A 25,964-nucleotide genomic window follows, 5' to 3' on the forward strand; every position below is an offset into this window, starting at 1 on the left:
AAGGGGGACGGTAAAGGTCCCGGAGTATTGGAGGGTTGCAGATGTTGTTCCTTTATTCAAGAAAGGGTTAGACATAGCTCAGGAAATTATTGACCAGTGGATGCCGAAGATCCTGAGAAGCAGGATTTATGAACATTTGGAGAGGTATAATATGATTAGGGATAGTCAGCATCGCTTTGTTAAGGACAGGTCGTACTTTACAAGCCTGATTGAATTTTTTGAGGATGTGACTGGACACATTGATGAAGGAAGGGCAGTAGATGTAGTGCATATGAAGTGCAGCAAGACATTTGATAAGGTATCCCATGGGAGGATTATTGAGAAAGTAAGGAAGCACGGGATCCAAGAGGGCTAGTGAAGGGGTAAGTGAAGCGGGTGTGGAAATATGAGGGAAGAGGAGGAAAGAAAGCGGTTAAATCGTTAAAACAGTGATAGTGTAGAGGGGAGAGGAAGGGGAGCGGGAAGCTGCGTGATAGGGAAGCCGTGGAGGGGGGTGTGGTGAAGCCTGTGGGCGGCGATGGTGGGAGAAGAAAGTTAGCTACTGAGGGAGACGAAAGGAAGAGGAGGAGTTCGAAAGGAAAGGAGTAAGGTGTGGTGGGAGAGAACGGGAAGCCCGGAGGGAGGATGGGAGGAGGGGTGAAGACGGGGCGGGGAAGATGGGCCGTAGGAGAGGAAGGTGGACATTGGGAAGGGTCGGGGGAATACAGAAAGCATCTGTGAGTGTGTAAGCACATCTGCGTGTCAGGGCGACAGGAGTGTTTGGGGAAGAATAATAAGAGAGGAGCAGATGGGGGAGAGTGTTGAATAAGATAATGCGGAAGAGGAGACAGTGGGGCAAAGGTGAGCGAGAGGAGGTAGAGATAAAAGACAGGGTAGAGGACGGGAGGAAGATGGGATAGAAAGTGAGAGAGAGAATGTTGGGAAGGAAAGTGCTGCCTTGTTCCATCCTGATCTCACTCTCTTGGCTCCGTTCACCGACCCTCTCTCCCCAATCACTCTCCAACTCTCCGGCCTTCATTTCTCTAAGTCTCACCCTCTCCGCTCACTTTTCCCCATCTCCATCACAACTTTCTCCCTATTCTCTCCACATGCAACTTCTCTCCATCCCTTCTCCCGAATCTGTCCATTGTCACCCACCTCTCTATCTTTACCCGACCCTGAATCCTCCCCGCTTACTCCCCACTCTCATTACTCTTCGCTCAACCACTCTCATTTCTCACGACCACCCTCTGCAACACCCTCAAGCTCTCTGCTCCCCGCACTTCCTCCCCCTGCTCTCGGTTCCTCTATTCTTCAGCTCTTCATCCGGCGTTGGTTGGTACCGGTCCAACCCACTTGCTAACACAGGCTTCCTCTGACAACGGTTGCTTCCCCTATCTGAGTTCAGAGACGCAGAGAATCCTCGGCAGGATGGACCGGAACGAGAGTCACATGAATGTGAAGTTGGGAAAAACGGACTCACGGTCTCCTTCCCGAGGTGAGTGCGGCAGAGAGACAGGAGACAGCTCTATTCTGCAGCTTATTCCCGGTGTGTGTGATCGGACGGGTGGAGGGAGTTTTTCATTATGTCGGCCCGGGAGTGTATGATGAGTGAGTGTGGAGGGCACTTCACTCTGTGTCTGACTCTAAGAGTGTGTGACGTGACAGTGTGGACGGAGTTTCACACAATGTCTGACCACAGGAGTGCGTGGTGGGATGGTGTGGAGGGAGCTTCACTCTGTGGCTTACCCCGGGAGTGTGTGATGGGACGGTGTGGAGGGAGATTCACTCTGTGTCTGACCCCGGGAGTCTGTGATGGGACGGTGTGGAGGGAGATTCACTCTGTGTCTGACCCCGGGAGTCTGTGATGGGACGGTGTGGAGGGAGATTCACTCTGTGTCTGACCTGGGAGTGTGTGATGGGACGGTGTGGAGGGAGATTCACTCTGTGTCTGATCCCGGGATTGTGTGATGGGACGGTGTGGAAGCTGATTCACTCTGTGCCTGACCCCGGGAGTGTGTGAAGGGACGGTGTGGAGGGAGATTCACACTGTGTCTGACCCCGGGAGTGTGTGATTGGACAGTGTGGAGGGAGATTCACTCTGTATCTGACCCCGGGAGTGTGTGATTGGACTGTGTGGAGGGAACTTCAGTCTGTCTCTGACCCTCCCTGTTCTGTCCCCAGCTGAACCTGATGTATCGTACGCGGAACTTAATTTCAAAACCCTCTCGGCGCCCCGGGTCCGGACAGATGGAGGTCAGTTTCATCTTTGTTAGCTTGACCCTGTTTAGCTGACGTGTCCAATCCTGTCGAGAGATCTCAGGGAAAACGTACAGTCACACTAATGATTACTTGTTTGAGCATAAGACGCGGAGGGAACGCGAGGGAGAGACGATGGGTGGGTGTACTTTGTGGGAGGGACGGTGGGGAGTGTGCCTTTAGGTGTGAGCGCCCAGGGAGGGACAGTATAGAGGGAGCGCCGTAGGATGTTTTGAGGAGGGTGTGCTGAAGGGTCGGTGAGGAGAGCTAGCATTGGGTGTGCCGTGTGGGGGAAGGGGCGCTGAGGAGCGAGTGTTAAGGGGAAGGGTGTGCGGAGATGAGTCAGCGCCGCGTCCGTGTGGTGAGGAGGGACGCAGTGGGAGAAACGTTGAGGAGGCGCGGTATAAATCCATAATCGCTCTCTCACTTTCCTTATCCCCACTCTCTTTCCCCTCTTTCCCCTTCTCTCCGCTCCCTCACCTTCTCACATACTCTCCGCTCTCCGTTTCTCCCTTCCTCTCTCCCCGTTTTCCCTACTCTCTCCCACTGTCCCCATCTCTTCGTCCTCTCTCATTGGCCCCCTCCCTCCCGTCCCTCCTCTATCACAGTCACTGTCTCTACCACTCTCGGTCTCCCTCGCGTCCTTTCCATCTCTGTCCGCTCCCTCTCATCCTTCCCCGTCCGCCCCTCCGGTCTTCCAACCTGGCTCTGTCCCTAAGTTTGCCCCTGAAATCCTCTCACGCCCTCTCCTCCTGACTATCCATGGGTCATGCCCTTTCTCCTACGCTGCCTCCCCTCGCTCTTCGCTCTCTCTCTCAAGTTTTCTTCTTCTCGCTTCTCTATCCCTCCCACTTTTCTTCTCTCCTCACACTCTCTTCTCAATCCCCCTCTTTCGCCCTCTCTCACACCTCTCCCTGCCCTCTCACTGTTCTCGACTCTCTCCCCTGCCCCTCCCACTCTTTTTCCGCCTCTCTCACCCCGTTCTCCCTTCCCATTCTTTCTCTTACATCTTCTCGTCCAGCACCCCTGTCGCTACCTCCCCCTCTCTGTCCATCGCTCTCCTCTGCTGCCCCCGTGAGCCTCTCGACCTGACACTCTCCCTGACCCTCTCGAAATCTCACCCATTCTCTCTCCCTCACTTGCTTCTCTCTCTCTTCTCTCACCCCTCTCCTCTCTCTTCCAGACAACCTCCCCCACTCTCTACCGCTCTCACTCTCTTGCTTATCTGCTCTCTCTCTCTCTCCCCCAGACGGTCTGAACTCCACCTACTCAGATCTGAAATTTCGGAAAGAGGAACCCCGCATTGATGAGGATGACGATCCTCCCATTGCCTCGGGACCAGGCGGGTTGTCAACCACTGAACAAGCAGGTCAGTGATGACGTCAGCCTGGAGTGATCACGTGTCATACTCGCAATTGTCCACGTTTCTAATGCATCTGCTCTCGACCACTTCCTCTGTCTCCCAAAGACTGACCACCATCTGGGTAATAAAACGTTGTCACTCGGCACCTCAATTAATCCCTGTCTGTGAGGTATATAAATGATCTGGATGAAATTGTAGATGGGTGTGTCAGAAACATAGAAACATAGAACACATACATCACAATGCAGGCCCTTCGGCCCACAAAACTGAACGCTCATGTCCCTACCTTAGATCAACCTAGGCTTTACCCATAGCCCTCTATTTTTCTAAGTTCCATGCAGCCATTAGGAAGTCTCTTAATAGATCCTCTCGTTTTCGCTTCCACCACCGCCTCCGGCAGCCCATTCCATGCACTCACCACTCGCTGCGTAAAAAACTTACCCCCGACATCTCCTCTGTATTTACTTCCAAGCACCTTAAAACCATGCCCTCTCTTGCTAGCCATTTCAGCCCTGGGGAACGCCTCTGACTATCCACACAATCAATGTCTCTCATAATATTATACTGCTCTATCAGGTCACCTCTCATCCTCCGTCGCTCCAAAGAGTAAAGGCGAGATTCACTCAAACCTCCTGATGAAGGGTTTCGGCCCGAAACGTCGTCACTACTCCTCCCATAGATGCTGTCTGGCCTGCTGAGTTCTGCCAGCATTTTGTGTTTTTAGTCACTCAACCTATTCTCATCAGGCATTCTGTCCAATCCAGGAAACATTCTTCTAAATGTCCTCTGAACCCTTTCTATGGTTTCGACGTCTTTCCAAGGCGAGCAGAACTGAGCATAGTACTCCAAGTGGGGTCTGAACAGGATCGTATAGAACTGCAAGATCACCACTCGGCTCTTAAATGTATATAAATACTCTGCATGAAATTGCAGATGGGTGGGTTAGTCGCTTTGCTGATGATACGACCAGAGGTGGCGCTGTGCAGAGCGGAGAAGACCGGCAAAGTATTCAGTGTGACACAGATCAGTTACAGATATGGTTTGGAGACCGGGAGTTGGATGGAGTTTAACAGGGACAAGCCTAAGATGTTGCACCTTGCTAACTCAAATGAAAGAAATGACACACTGTCAAAGCCAAGACCCTGAACAATGCTGCAACATAGAAACATAGAGAACCGGCCCTTCAGAGTACAATGCTGTGCTGAACATGTCCTTACTTTAGATGGGCAGAGGATCTTGGGGTCCATGTTCACAGCTCAGTGAACGTGGCTGCACAGTTTGAAGGGGTGGTTAAGAAGTCCGATGGCATTCTTGCCTTTATTAGTCGGGACATTGAGTACAAATGTCAGGGAGTTACGTTGCAACTTTATAAAAATCACCATCTCGGATTAATCAGGGGTATTGTATACAGTTCTGGTCTCCCCATTATCGGAAGGATGTCAGGGCGTTGGGGAGCCTCCGGAGAGGTTTAACAGGACTCTGCCGGGATTCGGTGGCATGTGTTACAACGAGAGGTCGGACACCTGGGTTGCTTCCTCTGGAGCGGAAGAGGCTCAGGGGAGATCTGTCTGATCTCTAGGATCCGTCAGACACCTGTCAGCCTTTGCCAAGTCAAGGAATTTGGAATTTGTTGAGGTACCAAAAGGCACTCGTGAGAACACACTTAGAGTATTGTGTTCAGTTCTGGGCTCCTTATATATTCTGACATTAGAGAGGGTTCAGAGAAGATTCATGAGAATGATTCCAGGAATGAGAGGTTTGCTGTATGAGGAACATCTGGCAGCTCTCGGTCTGTATCCCCTGGGGTTCAGTAGAATAAGCGAAGATCTCACAGAAGGTTACGAATGCTGTAAGGCTTGAACAGACTAAATATGGAAAAGTTCCTTCCGTTGGTAAGCGATTCTAGGACAAGAGGTCAAATCTTCGGGATTGAAGGACGTCCTGCTAGAACTGAGTTGCGGAGAGATTACATCAGTCAGAGGGTGGTGAATTTGTTGCCACGAGAAGCTGTGGAACCCAAGTCATCAAGTGCATTTAAGGCAGAGAAAGATAGGTTCTTGATTAGCCAGCGTTTCAGAGGGTCTGGGCAGAAGGCAATGGAGTGGGGATGACAGAAAGAATTAGATCAGCCCATGATTGAATAGCGGAGCGGTGTCGATGGCCTGTTCGCACTACTTCGGCTACTATATCTTATGAAACATAGAAAACCTACAGCGCAATACAAGTCTCTTAAAATACCCTGTCTTATCCGGCTTCATCACAGTTGCCGGCCGCCAATTCCACGCACTGACCACTCTCTGAGTAAAACACTTACCCCTAACATCTTCTCTGTACCTACTCCCCAGCACCTTAAACCTGTGTCCTCTTGTGGCAACCATTTCAGCCCGGGCGAAAAGCCTCTGATTATCCAGACGATCAATGCCTCTCCTCATCTGGTACACCTCTATCAGGTCACTTCTCATCATCCGTCGTTCCAAGGAGAAACGGCCGAGTTCACTCAGCCTATTCTCAGATGGCATGCTCCCCAATCCAGGAAACATCCTCGTAAATCTCCTCTGCAACCTTTCTAAGGCTTCCACATTCTTCCTGTAGTGAGGCGACCCGAACTGAGCACAGTACTCCAGGTGGGGTCTGACCAGGGTCCTATATAGCTGCAACATTACCTCTGTGCTCCTAAATTCAATTTCACGATTGATGAAGGCCAATACACAATATGCCTTCTTAACCACAGTGTCAACCTGTGCAGCTGCTTTGAGCTTCCTATGCACTCCGACCCAAAGAACCCTCTGATTCTTCACACTGCCGAGAGTCTTACCATTAATACTATATTCTACCATGATATTTGATCTACCAAAATGAACCACTTCACACTTATTGGGTTGAACTCCATCTGCCGCTTCTCAGCCCTGTTTTGTATCCCATCAATATCCCGCTGCAACCTCTGACAATCCTCCACACTATCCACAACATCTCCAAACTATGTGTCATCAGCAAACATACTAACCCATCCCTCCACTTCTTCATTCGGGCCATTTATAAAAATCACGAAGAATAAGGGTCACAGAACAGATCTCTGAGGTACTCCACTGAGGACCTTCATGTACACTGTGATCCGTCTAAAAATCACTCTTTGTCTTCAGTATGCAAGCCAGTTCTGGATCCACTAAGCAATATCCCATTGGATCCCATGCCTCCTTATTGTCTCAATTGGCCTTGCGTGGTGTACCTTATCAAAAGCCTTGCTGAAATCCATATACACTAGATCTACTGTTCTTCCTTCATCAAAGTGTTTAGCCGAATCGTCAAAGAAATTCAAATCGTTCATAAGTCTTGCCTCTCAGGATCTTCTCCATCAACTTACCAACCTCTGAGGTAAGACTCACTGGTCTATAATTCCCTGCGCTATCTCTACTCACTTTGTATAATCATGGAAGAACATTCGCAACCCTCAAATCCTCGGGAACCTCTCCCGTCCCTATTGATGATGCAGAGACCATCGCCAGAGGCTCAGCAATCTCCTCCGTCGCCTCCCGCAGTAGCCTCCATTACATTTCGTCCACTCCAAGCGACTTATCCAACTTGAAGTTCTCCTAATCCTCCAGCACATCCTCTTTCCGAATATCTACATCGTCAAGCTTTTCAGTCTGCAGCAAGTATCACTACAGTCACTAAGTTACTGAAGTGAAGTATTCATTAAGTAGCTCCTATGGATTTATAATTTATATATTATGGTCTTATGGTTGTATGGTCTCTCCGCAGCGGCGCAAGAACAGGAGTCGAAAGTGAAGATCGGAAATAGACCGTACCATCTGATCTGCCTACTCTGCCTAGTTACATCCGCCTTCGTCGTGACAGTGGTCGGTCTCTCGATCCATGGTGAGTGGAACGGTCTCCGGATGGAGACAGACCATAAATAAAGAGAGTGGAATAAAGTGTTATTGTAAAACACAACAGTGAAACCAACACCGCCCCCCACCCCCTTTACGGTAACACGGATTAAAAACAGCTCACCATAGGGAAGTGGGATAAGGTCCTGAATTGTGAGTTTAGGGCAATAGGCAGAAGGCTGAAGCACAGGACCTTAAGGGTGGTGTTCTCTGAATTGCTGCCTCTGTTGCGTGATAGTGATGGTAAGAAATGGAGGAGATGACCGTTGAATGTGTGGCTGTGGGGTTGGTGCAGGGGGCAAGGTTTTAGATTTTTGGATCATTGGGATCCCTTTTGAGGAAGGTGGGAACTGTACAGATTAGATCAGTTGCACCTGAACTCGAGGGGAAGCAATATCCATGCTGGTAGGTTTGCTAGCATGGTTCGGGAGGATTTAAACTAATTTGCAAGGGGGATGGGACCCGGAGTGATAGAGCAGTGAATGAAGTGCATGGAATAAAGCCAGATCTAACATATAGAGAGGCATTGAGGAAAGAGAAGACGAATAAAGTGTGTAAAGGTAGTAAGGAAGAAGGGCGAAAGTGCGTCCACTTCAATGCAAGAAGCATCACGAACAAAGGTGATGAATTGAGAGTTTGGATACATACATGGAATTATGATGTAGTGGTTATTACGGAGACTTGGCTGGCACCAGGGCAGAAATGGATTCTCAATATTTCTGGAAGGGGTGGAGGAGTGGCATGACTGGTCAGCTGCAGAAAGGGTGGGTAATGTAGCACTATCCTCTTTTGTGTCAGAATGAGTGGAATTCAGGAACAGGAAGGAAGAAGCTACTCTATTGGGAGTATTCTATATGCCCCCTGGTAGCAGTAGAGATAGCGAGGAGCAGATCTTGGAAAGGTGCAAATTTAAGAGGGTTTTTATCATGGATGACTTTAACGTCCCGAATTTTGATTGGGAATTGATTAGTTCCAACGGTTTAGACGGGGCAGAGTTAGATAAATGTGTCCAGAACGGATTCTTGTCACATTGTGTTGACAGGCCGACTGGGGTAATGCCCAACTAGATCTAGTATTAGAAAACGAACTGGGTCAGGTCACAGATCTCTCAATGGTGGAACATCTGGGGGACAGTAACCACCGCTCCCTGGCCTTTAGAATTATCATGGAAAAGGCTAGAATCAGAGAGGACAGTAAATATTTTAATTGGGGAAGGGAAAATATGAAGCTATAGGAATAGAATTTGCGGGTGTGAATTGGGATGATAATTTGCAGGGAAATGAACTATGGACATAGAACCGCAGAACATTGAGGCACAGAAACTGGTCTTGTGTCTTTTCTTGGCTGTGCCCAAACATTTTTCTGGCCAGTCACACTGACCTACACTTGGACCATATACCGCCATACACCTCTCATCCATGTACCTGTCCAGGATTTTCTTAAATGTTAAAAGTGAACTTTTCCCCCTTCACCCTTAACCCATGTCATCTGTTTTTTTTTCCTTTCCTGGCCTCAGTGGAAAAAACCCACTTGCATTCACTCTATCTATACCCATTATAATTGAATATACCTCTATCAAATCTCCCCTCGTTCTTCTACGCACCAGGGAACGCACACTCCTAATCTAAACTATATAACAATTAAGCAATTACAGCAAGGAAACAGACCAGCTCGGTCACTCTAGTCCGTGCCGAACGCTTACTCTCACCTAGACCCACCGACCTGCACTCAGCCCATAACCCTCCATTTCTTTGCTGTCCATATACCTCTGTAATATTACTTTCAATTACAATATCGAACACGCCTCTACCACTTCTACTGGAAGCTTGTTACACACAGCTACTACTCTCTGAGTGAAGAAGTTCCCCCTGGTGTTTCCCCTAAACTTTTACCCCTTAAATCTCAACTCATGTCCTCTTGTTTGAATCTCCCCTGCTCTCAATGGAAAAAGCCTATCCACGTCAACTCTATCTATCCCCCTCTTAATTTTAAATATCTCTATCAAAGGCCCCCTCAATCTTTTACGCTCCAAAGAATAAAGGCCTCACTTGGTTAACCATTCTCTGTAAGTTAGGTGCTGAAACTCAGGTAATATTCTAGTAAATTTTCTCTGTACTCTCTCTATTTTGTTGACATCTTTCTTATAATTCGGTGACCAGAACTGTACACAATACTCCAAATATGGTCTTACAATGCCTTGTACATTTTTAACCATACATCCCAACTCCGATACTCAATGCTCTGATTTATAAAGGACAGCATACCAACAGTTTTCTTTACCATTCTATCGACTTGAGATTCCATCTTCAAGGAACTATGTACCATTATTCCTAGAACACTCTGTTCTACTTCATTCTTCAATGGTCTACCATTTACCATGTATGTCCTATTTTGATTAGTCCTACCAAAATGTAGCACGTCACACATCAGCATTAAACTTCATCTGCCTTCGCTTAGCCCACTCTTCTAACTAGACTAAACCTCTCTGAAATCACTCTGCAAGCTTTAAAAACCTACTTCATTGTCCACAACGCCACCTATCTTAGTATTATCTGCATACTTACTAATCCAATTTACTACTCCATCATCCAGATTATTCATGTATATGACAAATAAAATGGTACCCAGTACAAATCCCTGAGGCACACCACTGGTCACCGGCCTCCAACCTGACAAAGATTTATCCATTACTACTCTCTGGCATCACCCATCCAGCCACTGTTGAATACATTTACTACTTCAATATTAATACCTAACGATTGAAACTTCCTAACTAACCATCCATGTGGAATCTTGTCAAATCTATTCAAACTTTCTTTGTAACTCAGTTTCTCAAGTCCCGCCAACATCCATGTAAACCTTCTCAGCATTTTTACCTTATTAATATCTTTCCTGTAATTCGGTGACCAAAACGTCACGCAATTCTCCAAATTCTTCCTCACCAATGCCTTATACAACCTCATCATAACGTTCCAATTCTTATACTCAATACTTTGACATATAAAGACAATGTACCAAGAGCTCTCGTTACTACCCTATCTACCTGTGACGGCACTTTTAGGGAATTTTGTATCCGTATTCCCAGATCGTTCTGATCTACTGCATTCTTCAGTGCCCTACGATTTACCTTGCATGTTCTACCTTGGTTTGCCCTTCCAAAGTGCAATAGTTCACTCTTGTCTGTATTAAACTCCATCTGCCATTCCTCAGCCTATTTTACCAGCTGGTACAAATACCTCTGCAAGCTTTGAAAATCTTCCTCACTGTCCACTACACCTCCAATCTTTGTATCATCAGCACATTTGCTGATCCAATTCACTTACTTATATTCCAGATAATCGATATAGATGACAAATAAAAATGGACCCAGCACTGATCCCTGTGGCACACCACTAGTCACAGGCACACAACTAGTCACAGGACATATGGTCGATGTTTAGGGATCTCTTGCAGGATGTTAGGGATAAATTTGTCTCGGTGAGGAAGATAAAGAATGGTAGGGTGAAGCAACCATAGGTAACAAGTGAGGTGGAAAATCTAGCAGGTGGAAGAAGGCAGAATACATGTTGTTTCGGAAGCAAGGAACAGATGGGTCTATTGAGGAATATAAGATAGCAAGAAATGAGCTTAAGAGGGGGCTCAGGAGAGCCAGAAGCGGACATGAGAAGGCCTTGGAGAGTAGGGTAAGGCATTCCTCCGTTATGTGAAGAATAATAGGAAGACAGGAGTGAAGGAAGGACCGATTAGAGATAAAGGTGGGATAAAGTTGTGCCTGGAGAATGCGGAAGAGAGCGAAGTCTTCAATTAATACTTATCTTCGGTATTCACCAATGAGATAGAACTTGATGACAGTGAGGACAATATGAAGGTCGTTGAATGTGCTGGAGCATGTTGATTGCAGTGGAGATGAAGTGTTGGAGTTGTTAAAATTCATGAAAACGGGTAAGTAAAGGGGCCTGACGGAATTTTCCCCAGGCTGCTCCACGAGGTGAGGATAATGATTGCTGAGCCTTTGATTAGGATCGTTATGTCCTCGTTCTCCACCGGAATGGTACCGCAGAATTGGGGGGAGGCGAAAGTTGTCCACTTGCTCGAAAAAGGTAGTCGGGATAGTCCGGGTAATTATAGACCAGTGAGCTTTACGTCGCTGGTGGGAAAGCTGTTGGAAAAGATTCTTAGACAGAAAATCTATGAGAATTTAGAGAATAATGGTCTGATCAGAGACCATCAGCATGGCGTTATGAAAGACAGATCGTGTCTAACAAACCTGATAGATTTACTTGAGGAGTTGACCAAACTTACAGATGAGAGTAGTGCAGTAGATATGATATAGATGGCGTTTAGTAAGGCGTTTGACAAGATTCCACACTGTAGGCTAATTCATAAAATGAGAAGGCATGGGATACAGGGACTTTTGGCCAGGTGAATGCGGTATTTATTTTTTTCTGAAGAAAACAGAGGGTTGTGGTGGGGGGAGTACATTCAGATTGGAGGGTTGTGACCAGTGGTGTCCCTCAAGGATCTGTTCTGGGACCTCTACTTTTCGTGATTTTCATTATCGACCTGGATGTGGGGGTAGAAGGGTGGATTGGCAAGTTTGGAGACGCCACAAAGTTTGGTGGCCTTGTAGATAATGTCGATGATTGTGGAAAATTGCAGAGAGACATTTATTGGATGCAGAAGTTGGCTGAGAAGTAGCAGTTGGTGTTCAAAACGGAAAAGTGTGAGGAGATACACTTTGTAAGGACAATCTCCAAGGCAGTGTAAAAAGTAAATGCCAGGCCAGATGGTAGTGTGGAGGATACAGAGGGATCTAGATGTACAAGTCCACAGACCCCTAAAATTTGCCTCACAGGTAGATAGGGTACTTAAAAAAGCTTATGGGGTATTAGCATTCAAAAGTCGAGGGATAGCGTTTAAGAGTGGTGAGAACATAGAAAATAGAACAGTACAGCACATTACAGGCCCTTCAACCCACAATGTTGTGCCGACGCTCAAGCTCTGCCTCCCATATAACCCCACACCTTAATTTCCTCCATATACCTGTCTAGTAGTCTCCTAAACTTCTCTCTTGGATCTGCCTCCACCACTGACTCAGGCAGTGCATTCCACGCACCAAACACTCTCTGAGTGAACAACTTTCCTCTAATATCCCCCTTGAACTTCCCTCCCCTTACCTTAAAGTCATATCCTCTTGTACTGAGCAGTGGTGCCCTGGAGGAGAGGTGCTGGCTGTCCACTCTATCTATTCCTGTTAATATCTTGTACACCTCTATCATGTCTCCTCTCATCCTCCTTCTCTCCAAAGAGTAAAGCCCTAGCTCCCTTAATCTCTGATCATAATGCATACTCTCTAAACCAGGCAGCATCCTGGTAAATCTCCTCTGTACCCTTTCCAATGCTTCCACATCTTTCCTATAGTGAGGTGACCAGAACTGGACACAGTACTCCAAGTGTGGCCTAAGCTGTGTTTTATAGAGCTACATTATTACATCGCGTCTCTTAAACTTTATCCCTTGATTTATGAAAGCTAACACCCCATAAGCTTTCTTAACCACCCTATCTACCTGTGAAGCACTTTTGAGGGATCTGTGGACATGTACCTCCAGATCCCTCTGCTCCTCCACACTACAATGCATCCTGCCATTTACTTTGTACTCTGTCTTGGAGTCAATCCTTCCAAAGTTAACCACCTCACACTTCTCCAGGTTGATCTCCATCTGCTACTTCTCAGCCCACTCTTGCATCCTATCCATGTTTCTTTGCAATATTTGACGATCCTCTACATGATCTACAACACCACTAACCATTGTGTCGTCTGCAAACTTGCTAAACCACACTTCTACTACCATATCCAGGTTGCTAATAAAAATCACGGAAATTATAGGTCCCAGAACAGATCTTTGTGGTACACCACTAGTCAAAACCCTCCATTCTGAATGTACTCCCTCCACCACGACCCTCTGCCTTCTGCAGGCAAGTTAATACTGAATTCACCCGGCCAAACCTCCATGGATCCCATGCCTTCTCACTTACTGAATACGCCTACCGTGTGGAACCTTGACAAATGCCTTACTAAAATACATGTAGATCACATCTACTGCAGTACTCTCATGCCTGCTCACCAATTCAAATAACTCTATCAGGCTTGTTAGACGCTTTCTGCCTTACACAAAGCCATGCTGACAGTCCCTGAACAGACCATGATTCTCTAAATGCCCATAGATCCTACCTCTAAGAATCTTTTCCAACAGCTTTCCAATCACAGTCGTATGTCTCACTGTTCTTTAATTAATATAATTATGGCTGCCACTCTGTCTATTCCTCTTAATATCTTGTACACCTCTATCATGTCTCCTCTCATCCTCCTTCTCTCCAAAGAGTAAATCCCTAGCTCCCTTAATCTCGGATCATAATCCATACTCTCTAAACCAGGCAGCACCCTGGTAAATCTTCTCTGTATCCTTTCCAGTGCTTCCACACTTTCCACATCCTTCCTACTGGACACGGTACCCCATGTGTGGCCTAAGCAGTTTTTTATATCCCTACTACCCTATCCCTATACCTGCTATTTTTTTTTTTGGATAAGGGGTCAACATTCGCCTGACCCCAATCCTCTGGTACCTTTCCCGTGGACAACGAGGACATAAAGATCCTAGCCAGAGCCTCGGCAATCTCTTGCCTTGCCTCGTGGAGCAGCCTGGAGAATATTCCGTCCGGCCCCGGGAACTTATCCGTCCTAATGCATTCTAACAAATCCAACTCCTCCTCTCCCTTAATATAAACATGCTATAGAACATCAACCTCACTCATATTGTCCTCTCCGTCATCAAGATCACTCTCATTGGTGAATACCGAGGAGAGGTATTCATTGTGGACCTCGTTCACTTCCACAGCCTCCAGGCACATCTTCCCACTTTACGTTGAATCGGTCCTATCTTGACTTCTGTCACTCTTTTTTTGTTCACATGATAAATAATGCCTTGGGGTTTTCTTTTACGCTACACGCCAAGGCCTTCTCTTGCCCCCTTCTTGCTTTTCTCAGCCCCTTCTTAAGCTCCTTTCTTGCTACCCTATATTCCTCAATAGACCCATCTGATCCTTGCTTCCTAAACCTCATGTATGCTGCCTTCCTCTACCTGTCTAGATTTTCCACATCACTTATCACCAACTGCTCCCTTCCGTTTCCTGACTGACCCATACTGACTCAAAAGAGGATCCTGCTACAATACCCATCCTTTCTTCAGCTGTAATAGTATCCCTGACCAGCAATGCCACCCCTCCTCCCCCGTTCCCCCATCTCTATCCCTTTTAAAGCACTGAAGTTCAGGAATATTGAGAATCCATTCCTGCCCTGGTGTCGGCCATGTCTCTGTAATAGCCACTGCATCAGAATTCCATGTATGTATCCAAGCTCTCAGTTCATCACCTTTGTTCCTGATGCTTCTTGGATTGAAGTACATGCACTTTAGCCCTTCTGCCTTACTACCTTTACACCCTTTAATCTGCTTCTCTTTCCTCAATGCCGCTCTATATTTTAGATCTGGCTTTACTCCATGCACTTCTTTCACTGTTCTGTTGCTCCGGGTCCTATCCCCCTTGCAAATTAGTCTAAACCCTTCCGAACCATGCTAGCCAACATACTTGCAAGGATATTGCTCCCCCTCGAGTTCAGGTTCAACCCATACAATCTGCACACGCCCTAACTTCCCGAGAATAGATCCCAATGATCCAAAAATCTAAAACCCTGCCCCCTGCACCAACTCCTCAGCCACGCATTCAACTGCCATCTCCTCCAATTCTTACCATCACTATCACGTAGCACTGGCAGCAATCCTGAAAACGCCATCTTGAGGTCCTGATCTTCAGCCTTCTGCCCAGTTTCTGAAACTCACACTTCAGGACCTCATCCCTCTTTCAGCCTATGTCGTTAGTACCAACATCTATCACGACTTCTGGTTGCTTTCCCTCTCGTACCAGGATGTCTTGCACACGGTCTGATTCATCCCGGACCCTGGAACCCGGGAGGCAACAAACCACGCGGGTTTCCTTTTCACATCCACAAAATCTTCTGTCCGCTTCCCTGACTATAGAGTTTCCAATGACGACAGCTCTCCTCTTCTCCGTCTCATCCTTCTGCACCACAGGGACAGACTCAGTGCCAGAGGCCCTGCCACCGTGGCTCACACCTGGTCAGTCATCCTCGCCAACAGCATCCAGGACGGTAAACTTATTATTCAGGGAAATGGCTACAGGGGTGCTCTGCACTAACTGTCTAACCTCCTTCGCTTTCCTCCCTCTGACTGTTACCCAACGACCTACTTCCCGCGGCCTAGGTGTGACTACCTCCCTGTAGCTCTCGGCTATGACTGCCTCGTTCTCCCTAATGAGTCGAAGTTCATCCAGCTGCTGCTCCAGATTCCTCACGCGGTCTTGCAGAACGGCCAGCCGCAAGCACTTCTGGCAGATGTGACTCTGCGAGAGAGGGGAGTTCCCCCAAGACTGCCACATCTCACAGGAGAGGTACATCACCGTCTCAGGAGGCATTGCAAAGACTAACTGGGAACAAGCTCGTCCTCCGCCTCTTCTCGTCGATATCTCTCGAGTCAAAGCCTCAAATCTACACACCTTCACTGGCCCACTCACTCACTGGCCACTTTCCAAAGGAAAGTGAGGTAATGGTGTAGCTCTATAAAACTCAAGTTAGGCCACAGTTGGAGCACTGTGTCCGGTTCTGGTCGCCTCACTATAGGAAGGATGTGGAAGCATTGGAAAGGGTACTGAGGAGATTTACCAGGATGCTGCCTGGTTTAGAAAGTCTGAATTATGATCAGAGTTTAAGGGAGCTAGGGCTTTACTCTTTGGAAAGAAGGAGGATGAGTGGAGACATGATAGGGGTATACAAGATATTAAGAGGGATAGGTAGAGTGGACAGCTAGCGCCTCTTCCCCAAGAGCGCACTGCTCAATACAACAGGACCTGGCTTTAAGGTAAGGGGTAGGAAGTTGAAGGGGGATATTAGAGGAAGTTTTTTTTTTATTCGGAGAGTGGTTGGTGCGTGGAATGCACTGCCTGAGTCAGTAGTGGAGGCAGATTCATCAGTGAAATTTAAGAGGCTGCTGGACAGGTATGTGGGGAGTTATATGGGAGGCAGGGTTTATGGGTCGGCATAACATTGTGGGCCGAAATGCCTGTACTGTGCTGTACAATTCTATGCTCTATCTTCTATAACAGGGACACTAAAAACACAATGCAGACTCATGCTGACTCCGACACGCCATTCACAATAACATAAACAATTCTCTTAACTTATTACGGTCACGACCTTTAACGAGACACAGATACACTCCTAACCCGACACCGACACGACCATCGCCTGGACACGCCTATGGCTGTCACACTGACCGCATGGTACCCTTCAGTAATATCGATATGCCCCTGATGGTGTTTCTGATAAACTCCTCAAGGAAGCACCGAAACCCACCTCACAATGACACGGACACGTTCTTCACCGGGACGCTGAGGTTGCGTACACCGTGACATCTTCACGCTCCTCAATGTGATCAGCTCCGCATCGCATCGTGAAAAAGACTCAGAAGTGACTGTAACACCCCTTACCGAGACAGTTTAGCTTCTCAACATAAGACCAATGCACCGCTCACTGAGGCAATTACCCACACCTCACCCTGACACAGGCAAACCCCTTAACAGATACCGACACCTAAATTCACAATGACACCGACATAGTCCTCTCCGGGACACCTCTCCGTGACCCTCTCACACACAGCGTGGCCATGACGTCTCTCACCGTGACACAGACTTACACCTCTCTGTGAAACCAGCCCACCCCACACCATGGCACAGACACTCCACCCACCGTGTCTCAACAAGCCCCCTCACCCTGACATTTTCCACGTCTTGACATCGAGATACACTTCATTGTGATCTGGCACAACTCTGGCCGGGGCACAGAATCTCCTATCACAGTGACACCGACACGTTCCCCACTGAAACTCGGACATGTCCCGCACGATACTGATGCAGACCCCCATGGTAACAACAAAACCTTCACCAGGACATTGATATACCACACAGCGTGACACAAACACGCCCCTCAAGGTGGTGCCGACGCCTCTCACTGTGACGCCAGCACGTCCTTCACTGTGACACTGGCACAACACTCTCTGTGACCTGTTCGGTAGCGTGACGCTGATTCACACGTCACTGTAAACGCTAAACACCCTTCACCATCTCTCTCAGTATCACAGATTCGTCAGTCGTACGAAACATGTCACCGGAACTCAAATCTGTCCGTTCTCAAACGAATGAACAGTGATCTCCGTCACCAGTTCACTGAGATGGAAACGAAGTACAGATCTGTCAACGAAACCAAGGCTCAAATCTGTGAATTGTTGACCAGCAAAAGAGGTGAGGCATCATCCCCCTCTTTCACCCGCTCCTCATCACAGGGCAGGCATGGAGAGAGGAAGCGTCACTCTGTGCGTGACATCGGGAGTTTGTGAAGAGATGGTATGGAGGGTGATTCACTCTGTGTTTGACCCGGCGAGCGTGATGGGACTGCATGGAGGGCGTTTCCCTCTGTCACTGAACCAGGAGAGTGTGATGGGACGTTGTGGAGGTGGATCCACTCTGTGTCTGACCACGGATTGTGAGACGTAACATTACAGCTTCACTCTATGTCTCACTCCGGGAGTGTCTGATGGGACAGTACGGATCCAGCTTCACTCTGTGTCTGACAGCGGGATTGTCTGATGGGACACTGCCCAGAGAGATACACCCCATGTCTGACACCTCAAGTGTGTTATGGCACCGTGGAGAGATATTTTCACTCCGAATCCGGGAGTGTTTGACGGCACGGTGTGGAGGGAGATTCAGTCTGTGTCTGACCCCGGGCGTGTGGGATGGGAACGGTGTGGAGGGAGATTCAGTCTGTGTCTGAATCCGGGAGTGTGTGATGGGACGTTGCAGAGGGGGTTTCAATCTTCGTCTGAATCCGGGAGTGTGTGATGGGATCGTGGAGAGACAGCTACAGTATGTGTCTGATTCGTGTAGTGAGTGATGGGACATTGCAGAGGGAGCTTCACTCTGTGTCTGACTCCCGGAGTGTGTAATGGGATTGTAGAGAGAGAGAGCGTTTGTGTTTGATTCCAGGAGTGTGTGATGGGACAGTGCAGATGGATGGTTAGTCTCTGTGACACCGGATTGTCTGATTGGATATTGTGGTGGGATTCTGACCCCGTGAGTTTGCCATGGGAGGGTGTGAGCGGAGTTTCGCTTTGTGTGAGAACACAGGTGGGTGTGATGGAACGGATCAGAGAGAGCCTCACTCTGTGACCTGCCAGGAATTGCGTGATGGGACGTAAGGATGGAGATTCACACTGTGTTAGATTCGGGAGTATGAGATGGGGTCGTGTGGAGGCAGCTTCACTCTGTGTCAGAAATTTTCTATGTGGTGCGTTGAGTAGCAGACGATGGAGAATCACTCTCACTCCGATATTCGTCGTGTGCGCTGAGGGAGTTTCTTTCTGTGTCTGAACGCTGGAGTGTGTGATGGGGCCGTGGAGAGAGAGATTCAACTATGTCTGATCAAGCTGTGTGTGATTGGACATGGTGGGGTATCTTAATTCTGTTCCCTGATCCAGGAGTGTGTGAGGGGCGGTGTTGAGGGAGCTTTACTCTGTGTTTAATCCAGGGAGTGTGTGAGACGCTGTGTGCAAGGAGTAAAACTCAGAATCTGACAACGGAAGAGTGTGACAGGACGGTGTGCAAGAAACTTCACTTCGCGTCTGAACGCTGGAATGAGTGTCTGTGTCTGACTCCGAGAGTGTTTGATGCGACATTGCAGACGGAAGCTTCACTCCACGTCTGACCCCGAGCGTTTATAAAAGGCAGTGTGCACGGAGCTTCATTCCACGTCTGACCCCGGGCGTTTATAAAAGGCAGTGTGCACGGAGCTTCACTCCACGTCTGACCCCGGGCGTTTATAAAAGGCAGTGTGCACGGAGCTTCATTCTACGTCTGACCCCGGGCGTTTATAAAAGGCAGTGTGCACGGAGCTTCACTCCACGTCTGACCCCGGGCGTTTATAAAAGGCAGTGTGCACGGAGCTTCACTCCACGTCTGACCCCGGGCGTTTATAAAAGGCAGTGTGCACGGAGCTTCACTCCACGTCTGACCCCGGGCGTTTATAACAGGCAGTGTGCACGGAGCTTTACTCCACGTCTGACCTCGGGCGTTTATAAAAGGCAGTGTGCACGGAGCTTCACTCCACGTCTGACCCCGGCAGTTTATAAAAGGCAGTGTGCACGGAGCTTCACTCCACGTCTGACCCCGGGCGTTTATAAAAGGCAGTGTGCACGGAGCTTCACTCCACGTCTGACCCCGGGCGTTTATAAAAGGCAGTGTGCACGGAGCTTCACTCCACGTCTGACCCCGGGCGTTTATAAAAGGCAGTGTGCACGGAGCTTCACTCCACGCCTGACCCCGGGCGTTTATAAAAGGCAGTGTGCACGGAGCTTCACTCCACGCCTGACCCCGGGCGTTTATAAAAGGCAGTGTGCACGGAGCTTCACTCCACGTCTGACCCCGGGCGTTTATAAAAGGCAGTGTGCACGGAGCTTCACTCCACGTCTGACCCCGGGCGTTTATAAAAGGCAGTGCGCACGGAGCCTCACTCCACGGCTGACTCCGGGCGTTTAAAATAGGCAGTGTGCACGGAGCTTCACTCCACGTCTGACACCGGGCGTTTATAAAAGGCAGTGTGCCCGGAGCTTCACTCCAGGTCTGACCCCGGGCGTTTATAAAAGGCAGTGTGCACGGAGCTTCACACCACGTCTGACCCCGGGCGTTTATAAAAGGCAGTGTGCACGGAGCTTCACTCCACGTCTGTTCCCGGGCGTTTATAAAAGGCAGTGTGCACGGGGCTTCACTCCACGTCTGACCCCGGGCGTTTATAAAAGGCAGTGTGCACTTAGCTTCACACCACGTCTGACCCCGGGCGTTTATAAAAGGCAGTGTTCACGGAGCTTCACTCCACGTCTGTTCCCGGGCGTTTATAAAAGACAGTGTACACGGAGCCTCACTCCACGTCTGACCCCGGGCGTTTATAAAAGGCAGTGTGCACGGAGCTTCACTCCACGTCTGACCCCGGGCGTTTATAAAAGGCAGTGTACACGGAGCCTCACTCCACGTCTGACCCCGGGCGTTTATAAAAGGCAGTGTGCACGGCGCTTCACTCCACGTCTGACTCCGGGCGTTTATAAAAGACAGTGTGCACGGAGCCTCACTCCACATCTGACCCCGGGCGTTTATAAAAGGCAGTGTGCACGGCGCTTCACTCCACGTCTGACCCCGGGCGTTTATAAAAGGCAGTGTGCACGGAGCTTCACTCCACGTCTAACTCTGGGCGTTTATAAAAGGCAGTGTGCACGGCGCTTCACTCTACATCTGACCCCGGGCGTTTATAAAAGGCAGTGTGCACGGAGCTTCACTCCACGTCTGACCCCGGGCGTTTATAAAAGGCAGTGTGCACGGAGCTTCACTCCTCGTCTGACCCCGGGCGTTTATAAAAGGCAGTGTGCACGGAGCTTCACTCCACGTCTGACCCCGGGCGTTTATAAAAGGCAGTGTGCACGGAGCATCACTCCACGTCTGACCCCGGGCGTTTATAAAAGGCAGTGTGCACGGAGCCTCACTCCACGTCTGACCCCGGGCGTTTATAAAAGGCAGTGTGCACGGAGCTTCACTCCACGTCTGACCCCGGGCGTTTATAAAAGGCAGTGTGCACGGAGCTTCACTCCACGTCTGACCCCGGGCGTTTATAAAAGGCAGTGTGCACGGAGCTTCACTCCACGTCTGACCCCGGGCGTTTATAAAAGGCAGTGTGCACGGAGCATCACTCCACGTCTGACCCCGGGCGTTTATAAAAGGCAGTGTGCACGGAGCCTCACTCCACGTCTGACCCCGGGCGTTTATAAAAGGCAGTGTGCACGGAGCTTCACTCCACGTCTGACCCCGGGCGTTTATAAAAGGCAGTGTGCACGGAGCTTCACTCCACGTCTGACCCCGGGCGTTTATAAAAGGCAGTGTGCACGGAGCTTCACTCCACGTCTGACCCCGGGCGTTTATAAAAGGCAGTGTGCACGGAGCTTCACTCCACGTCTGACCCCGGGCGTTTATAAAAGGCAGTGTACACGGAGCCTCACTCTACATCTGATCCCGGGCATTTATAAAAGGCAGTGTGCACGGAGCTTCATTCCACGTCTGACCCCGGGCGTTTATAAAAGGCAGTGTGCACGGAGCTTCATTCCACGTCTGACCCCGGGCGTTTATAAAAGGCAGTGTGCACGGAGCTTCACTCCACGTCTGACCCCGGGCGTTTATAAAAGGCAGTGTGCACGGAGCTTCACTCCACGTCTGACCCCGGGCGTTTATAAAAGGCAGTGTGCACGGAGCTTCGTTCCACGTCTGACCCCGGGCGTTTATAAAAGGCAGTGTGCACGGAGCTTCACTCCACGTCTAACCCCGGGCGTTTATAACAGGCAGTGTGCACGGAGCTTCTCTCCACGTCTGACCCTGGGCGTTTATAAAATGCAGTGTACACGGTGCCTCACTCTACATCTGACGCCGGGCGTTTATAAAAGGCAGTGTGCACGGCCATTCACTCCAGGTCTGACCCCGGGCGTTTATAAAAGGCAGTGTGCACGGCGCTTCACTCCACGTCTGACCCCGGGGTTTATAAAAGGCAGTGTACGCGGACCTTCACTCCACGTCTGACCCCGGGCGTTTATAAAAGGCAGTGTGCACGGAGCTTCACACCACGTCTGACGCCTGGAGTGTGTGATGGGTCCGTGGAGAGGGAGATTCAATCTGCGTCTGACCGTGTTAGTGTGTGATCGGAAGGTGCAGGTATCTTAAAACTGTGTCTCACCCCGTGTATGTACGATGGGACTCTGTGTTTGACACAGTGCGCCTGTGATGAGTAGCTATGTCGGGAATGGGGGTGGGTGAGAGGTTTTGGGTTTGGGGTCATGCGTGTGTCTGACACAGGGAACAGTGCCGCATGCCTGGAGAGGAGACATGACAGTGGTATACAAGATATTAAGTGGAATAGATAGTGGACAGCCAGCGCCTCTTTCTCAGGGCACCACTGTTCAACACAAGATGACATGGCTTTAAGGTAAGGGGAAGAAAGTTCACCGGGGCTATTAGAGGCAGGTATTTCACTCACTGAGTCAGTGGTGGAGACAGATACACCAGTGAAGTTTAATAAACTACTAGACAAATATATGGAGGAATTTAAGGTAGGGGGTAATATGGGATGTAAAGATTGAGGGTCGGCATAACATTGTGGGCGGAAGGACCTGTAATTTACTGTGCTATTCTATGTTCTATGTTTTAGAGTTGCGAGGTAATGATGCTGCTCTAGAAAAGTCTGGTTAGGCCACACTTGGAGTACTGTGTCCAGTTCTGGTCGCTTCACTATAGAAAGGATGTGGAAGCATTGGAAAGGGTACAGAGGAGATTTACCAGGATGCTGCCTGGTTTAGAGAGTGTGGATTATGATCAGAGATTAAGGGAGCTAGGGCTTTACCAAAAGAGAAGGAGGATGAGAGGAGACATGTCGGAGGTGTATAAGATATTAAGAGGAATGTATAGAGTGGATAGCCAGCGCCTCTTCTGCAGGGCACCACTGATCAGTACAAGAGGACATCGCTTTAAGGTAAGGGGTGGGAAGTTCAAGGGGGATATTAGAGGAAGGTTTTTTTACTCAGAGAGTGGTTGGTGTGTGGAATGCACTGCCTGAGTCAGTGGTGGAGACAGATATACTAGTGAAATTTAAGAGACTACTAGACAGGTATATGGAGGAAATTAAGGTAGGCGAATATATGGGAGGAAGGGTTAAAGTGTAGGCACAACATTGTGGGCCACACGGCCTGTACTGTGCTGTATTATTCTATGTCCCATGTTCTATTCACCCTGTGTCTTGATCCCGCAAGAGTGTGATGGATGATGTGTAGAGAAATTCACTGTGTCTGATGCTTGTTAATTTACGATGAGACGTTGTGCGGGATGGTACCCCGTGGAGGGAATTTCACTTTGTGTGTCTCCCCGGGTGTGTGTGACAGGAAAGTTTGAAGGGAAATTCACTCTGTGTCTCACTGTTTCTTGTTCCTGATTTCCAGAGCAAACGTGTTCCAAGGACTGGCTCACAAATAAAGACCGGTGTTATTACGTATCCACGTTTCATACATCTTTCCAAAAAGCGAAGCAAGAATGTTCAAACCGTGATTCAAGGCTGCTGGAAATCAATTCAAGGGATGAAGCGGTATGTGTCACTGCACTAGAAGATCCCACAGTAACACGAGAATCATCACACTCTCCCGGGGTCAGACACAGCGTGAATCTCCCTCCACACTTTCCCATCACACACTCCCGGGGTCAGACACAGAGTGAATCTCCCTCCACACCGTCCCACCACAAACTGCCGGGGTCAGACTCAGAGTGAATCTCCCTCCACAGCGTCCCACAACACACTGCCGGGGTCAGACTCAGAGTGAATCTCCTTCCAGGCAGACCCATCCCAGATTTCTGTTGTAATCAGCTGAGAGAAGCTCAGTACATATTTTTCGATTCTAGGCATTAATCAAGTAAATTTAACTTCCCAGCGCTTTGTATCCCACAATCTTCAGGACAACAACCTTGTTTACTGGATTGAAAAATGCGAAAACGGGTGAGATTATCACTAATCTGTGGGGTGAATATTGGTTATTGAGATAGTCCTGACGGGAGAAAATGGGATTAGTTTACGGACTGAAGTAGTTTCTTGGGAAAAGGGAGGGGCATTGGGATTTGTTTGTAGACTGTACGTGGGTAGGGGCTAGCGTGGTACAATGGGAACATTTTGGGTCCGACACGTGTCTGTCGGGGAAGGACAGGGCAGTGGGAATATTTCGGAAACTGCCAGGGGGCCGTGGGGAGAGATCAGTACACAGGGATTATTGTGGTACTGACGCAAGTAGGTGAGGACAGCGCGGTGCAGTGGGATCATTTTGGTGATCGTCGCCGGGCTGTGGGGAGAGGGATCAACAGTGGGATTAGTTTGGTGAATGACACGGATCTGAGGGGCGAGAGTAGGACACCTGGAGTAGTGTGGAGACCGATACAGGGCGGTGGCAGTCAGTGGGTTAACGGAATTAGTTTGCGAATAGAGGCAAGGATGTGGGGGAGAGGGTGCCAGTGGTATAAGTCTGGAGGCGGACCAGAGGCGGTGGGGAGAGCGCGGTGTAGTGGGATATGTCGGGAGACAGACACGAAGCTCCGGGTAGAGGAAGGGACAACGAGATGAACCTGGAGCCACACAGGGCTGAGGGAAGAGTGTGGAACAGTGGGATTCATTTCGGGACAGACATAACTGTGGTGAGACGGTGGGACAGTTGGGTTTGTTCGGGGACAGAAACAGATCAGAGGGGGGAGGGTGGGCCTGTTCGATTCGTATGGGGACTGAAAGGGGTCTGTAGCGGGGAAGCGGTTCGGTGGGATTAGTTTGGGGGTTACGGGGCTGTGGGGAGACATTGGGTCAGTACGATTAGTTTGGGAACTGACATAGGATTGTGGGGAGACATTGGGACCGTGGTATTTTTCTGGGTGCCGGCACGGGACTGTGGGGAGAGAGTGGTTGACTGGGATGAGTTTGGGGACTGAAAGGGAACTGTGATGGGAAAGCGGTTCGGTGGGATCAGTTTGGGGGATACGGGGCTATGGGGAGACATTGGGTCAGTACGATTAGATTGGGGACTGACACAGGATTGTGGGGAGACATTGGGACCGTGGTGTCTGCCTCGGTACTGACACTGCCGTGGGGGGAGAGTAGTTGAATGGGATGAGTTTGGGGACTCACACAGGCAATTAGGAGAGATCGAATTCATGGGATTAGCTTGGGGACGGTCTCGGCTCGGGTCCTCCACTGAAGCTGTTTTGTCTCTGTTGAAATTTATTAACCCTCCTGGTTAGGACTGTGGGCTGGAGTCTCCTGTACAAGGCGTCCCCGGGAACGCCCGAATGCATTCAGTGCGGAACGAGTAACACTTGTGATGGTGATCGAAATTTCATCTGCGAGAGGTCGGCACCTTTGTTCCCGGACGTTCCTGAAAAGATCCTGGGTCTCTGTCAACAGCCAGTGGAGTCAACATGAATCAAGTGACTACCCCCATTTTCTCCTCCTTCTGTCCCCTTCACTCTCCCTCCTAAATCCTTTCAAATTCGCTCCCCACCCTCTCTGTCCCTCCGTCCTACTCCATCTCCTCCTTTTGTCACCATCATATTATCCCCAGCAGACACCGACAAACCCCTCTCGCCGTCTATCCCCTTCGTTCTCACCACTGCCCCCGTACCGCTCTTCCTAGTTTCCTCTACTTCCTCTCTACCCCTCAGCTCCCCTTATTCCCTCGAACATT

The 25,964-nt window shown here is 49.1% G+C and overlaps 1 protein-coding gene across 1 annotated transcript; it reads left to right on the top strand.

Annotated features, from left to right (window-relative positions):
* The first annotated feature begins 2,575 nt into the window (after nt 1-2,575).
* LOC140720427 (oxidized low-density lipoprotein receptor 1-like) lies at nt 2,576-25,869 on the top strand. The gene is made up of 7 exons (XM_073035278.1): nt 2,576-2,639; nt 3,488-3,607; nt 7,361-7,477; nt 17,749-17,916; nt 23,694-23,836; nt 24,177-24,241; nt 25,522-25,869. Exons 1-7 carry the CDS (start codon nt 2,576-2,578, stop codon nt 25,700-25,702), a joined length of 858 nt encoding a protein of 285 aa, XP_072891379.1. The 3' UTR covers nt 25,703-25,869.
* Nucleotides 25,870-25,964: the final 95 nt, after the last annotated feature.

Source organism: Hemitrygon akajei, unplaced genomic scaffold, assembly GCF_048418815.1.
Source record: "Hemitrygon akajei unplaced genomic scaffold, sHemAka1.3 Scf000042, whole genome shotgun sequence".
NCBI lineage: Eukaryota > Metazoa > Chordata > Chondrichthyes > Myliobatiformes > Dasyatidae > Hemitrygon > Hemitrygon akajei.

Coding starts and splice junctions, on each gene's coding strand:
- LOC140720427 (XM_073035278.1), top strand. CDS start 2,576: ATGAGTCAGCGCCGCGTCCGTGTGGTGAGGAGGGACGCAGTGGGAGAA. Junction 7,478..17,748: donor GGTCGGTCTCTCGATCCATG/GTGAGTGGAACG, acceptor CATCTCTCTCAG/TATCACAGATTCGTCAGTCG. Junction 17,917..23,693: donor ATTGTTGACCAGCAAAAGAG/GTGAGGCATCAT, acceptor CCTGATTTCCAG/AGCAAACGTGTTCCAAGGAC.